The sequence below is a fragment of the Chinchilla lanigera genome, unplaced genomic scaffold (genome assembly GCF_000276665.1).
Source record: "Chinchilla lanigera isolate Chin_1 unplaced genomic scaffold, ChiLan1.0 scaffold00023, whole genome shotgun sequence".
Taxonomy (NCBI): Eukaryota; Metazoa; Chordata; class Mammalia; order Rodentia; family Chinchillidae; genus Chinchilla; species Chinchilla lanigera.
In genome coordinates this window covers 11183913-11185964 of record NW_004955424.1, presented here as the reverse complement: position 1 = coordinate 11185964, position 2052 = coordinate 11183913, and the positions used below count along the sequence as shown (strand labels likewise).

General features: G+C 36.6%; 1 protein-coding gene across 1 annotated transcript in view; it reads right to left on the bottom strand.

The window, feature by feature from the left end:
* The window catches only part of M1ap (meiosis 1 associated protein), a gene marked incomplete at its 5' end in the record, with an annotated part of 77642 nt that overhangs the window by 46916 nt on the left and 28674 nt on the right, over positions 1-2052 (bottom strand). Inside the window, 1 exon segment of the mRNA XM_005385475.2 lies at positions 425-593. Within this exon segment, the coding sequence (XP_005385532.1) occupies positions 425-593 (169 nt within the window).

Here is a 2052-nt window from a genome sequence, read left to right as displayed (position 1 = left end):
CTGTCCTGGTACCAGGAATCAAACTCAGGACCCTGTGCTTTCCAGGCAGGTGCTTGTGCCACTGAGCTATATCCCCGGCCCAGTGAGACTGTCTCAAAAAAAAAAAAAAAATTCAATCTAATACTTAAAAACATTTGTCTGAAATGCAGTGGAATTTGCTGGTTTAATTTGTCACTTAAGAACATAAAAAGAACACGGAGAATAATCATTTTGATTTGTAAGACTATTTATTAAAATTATTACTATTCTTTTCACAAACAATTTTTTTTTTTTTTTCCTCTTGTACCAGGAATCAAACTCAGGGCCTTGTGCAGGCGCTTTGTTGCTGAGCTACACTTAGACAAATTCTTGAGGCAGGAGGATTGTGAGTTAAAGGCTAGCTTGGGCAACATAGCAAGATTTCATCTAAAAAAAAAAATCTTACCATCATTGTCAGACTCGTCAACAGGAGATGCTGAGTCCGTGTCTTCTAGGATTCCCTTTATGACCTCAACAACTTGAAGCCTCCTCACTCTAAGTAGGTCTTTATCTTTCAACCCTTCCTCCAATTTTTTGACCACTTCTTTTCCAGGCTGGGAAGTTAGGACAGTAATCTGAAAATAAATCCAAAATCAATGTGCCTGTTCTTCCTGATATCTAATGAGGAACATCACAGAAGTCAGTTGTAGTATCTACTGCATTTAGTGGAAAGAAGTTTTAACTGTAACTTACAAATAAAATTTCACCTGGTACCGGAAAAAAACAAAAAACAAAAAAACAAAGACAAAAACAAAAAATTTCAGTTGATCTTAGCCAAAAGGCCAAGAAATACTACACATCAAATTTTATTTGGCAGACTATGGTGGAACAGGTCATCACAGTCAAGATAAGCTGAACCCAGAAAAGGATCATTGAGATCTTTTCCCTCAAAACACTGCTTTTATTGTATTCTACACATGATAGCCATGTTTTCACTTTAATTTAGATATTTTAATTTAATTTAAGTATTTTTAAATAACTTGAGATTTCTATTTTGATTCATGCGTTCTCTGAAAATGTGTTGTTTAATATCCATGTATTTTTTGGTATTTTTCTAGATATATCCAGTTAATTCACTTCTACTGTAATTCAATTGTTGTCTGACAGCAAACATTGTATGATTTCTATTCTAAGAAATGTTTTCTGGTCCAGAAGTATGGTCCACCCTCATGAATCCATGTGAGCTTGAAAATAATGTATATTCTTCTATTGTTGAATGATGTATTCTATAGATGTTGATTATATCTAGTTGATTATTGGTGTTATTGAGTTCAACTGTGTCCTTCCTGAGTGTGTTGGTTATGTCCTTGCTGATCTTGCTGGAAATATTTCTGATAGTGGGAAGGTGAAGTTTCCAAATACATATAGTGGATACATTTATTAATCTGCAATACTATATAATTTTACCTCATTTTTATGGTTTGGACCTGAAATGTGCCCAAAAGACCTGAAGGCTTGGTTGGGCCTGAGATGTTACTGAGAGGTTGTAGAAACTTCAGGAGACTGAGCCTCCTGAAACTTCAGGAGATTGAGATTGGAGGAAGTAGGTCAATGGGGGTCCACCCTTGAAGGGGATATTTGTCCTCTGTGCCTTTGTGTCTTTGCTTTCTGGCCACCATGAGGTGAGTAGCCTTCTTCTGCCTGCCCTCCCATCATGATGTACTGCCTCACTACAGGTCCAGAAGTGACAGTCAAGTGACTTAAACCTCTGAAACTATGAGTCAAAATAAATCTCATCCTCCTTTAGGTTGCTTTTCTCAGGCATTTTGTCACAGTGACAGAAAGCTGGCTATTTCAATACACTCATTCATATGACACTCTTGTTAGGAGCATACACATTAAGAATTGTTATATCCTCTTGAAGAACTGACTTCTTTACCATTATGTAATATCCCTCTTTATCCTTGTTAATTGTCTTTGCCTTGAAGTCTCATGAAACAGACTTGCATGAGACATTGTTGTGGGCTCTAGGCCTCCAGTTTGACTCGAGGCAGCATTGTCATGGGCTCCAGATCTTTTTTATTTTATTTTATT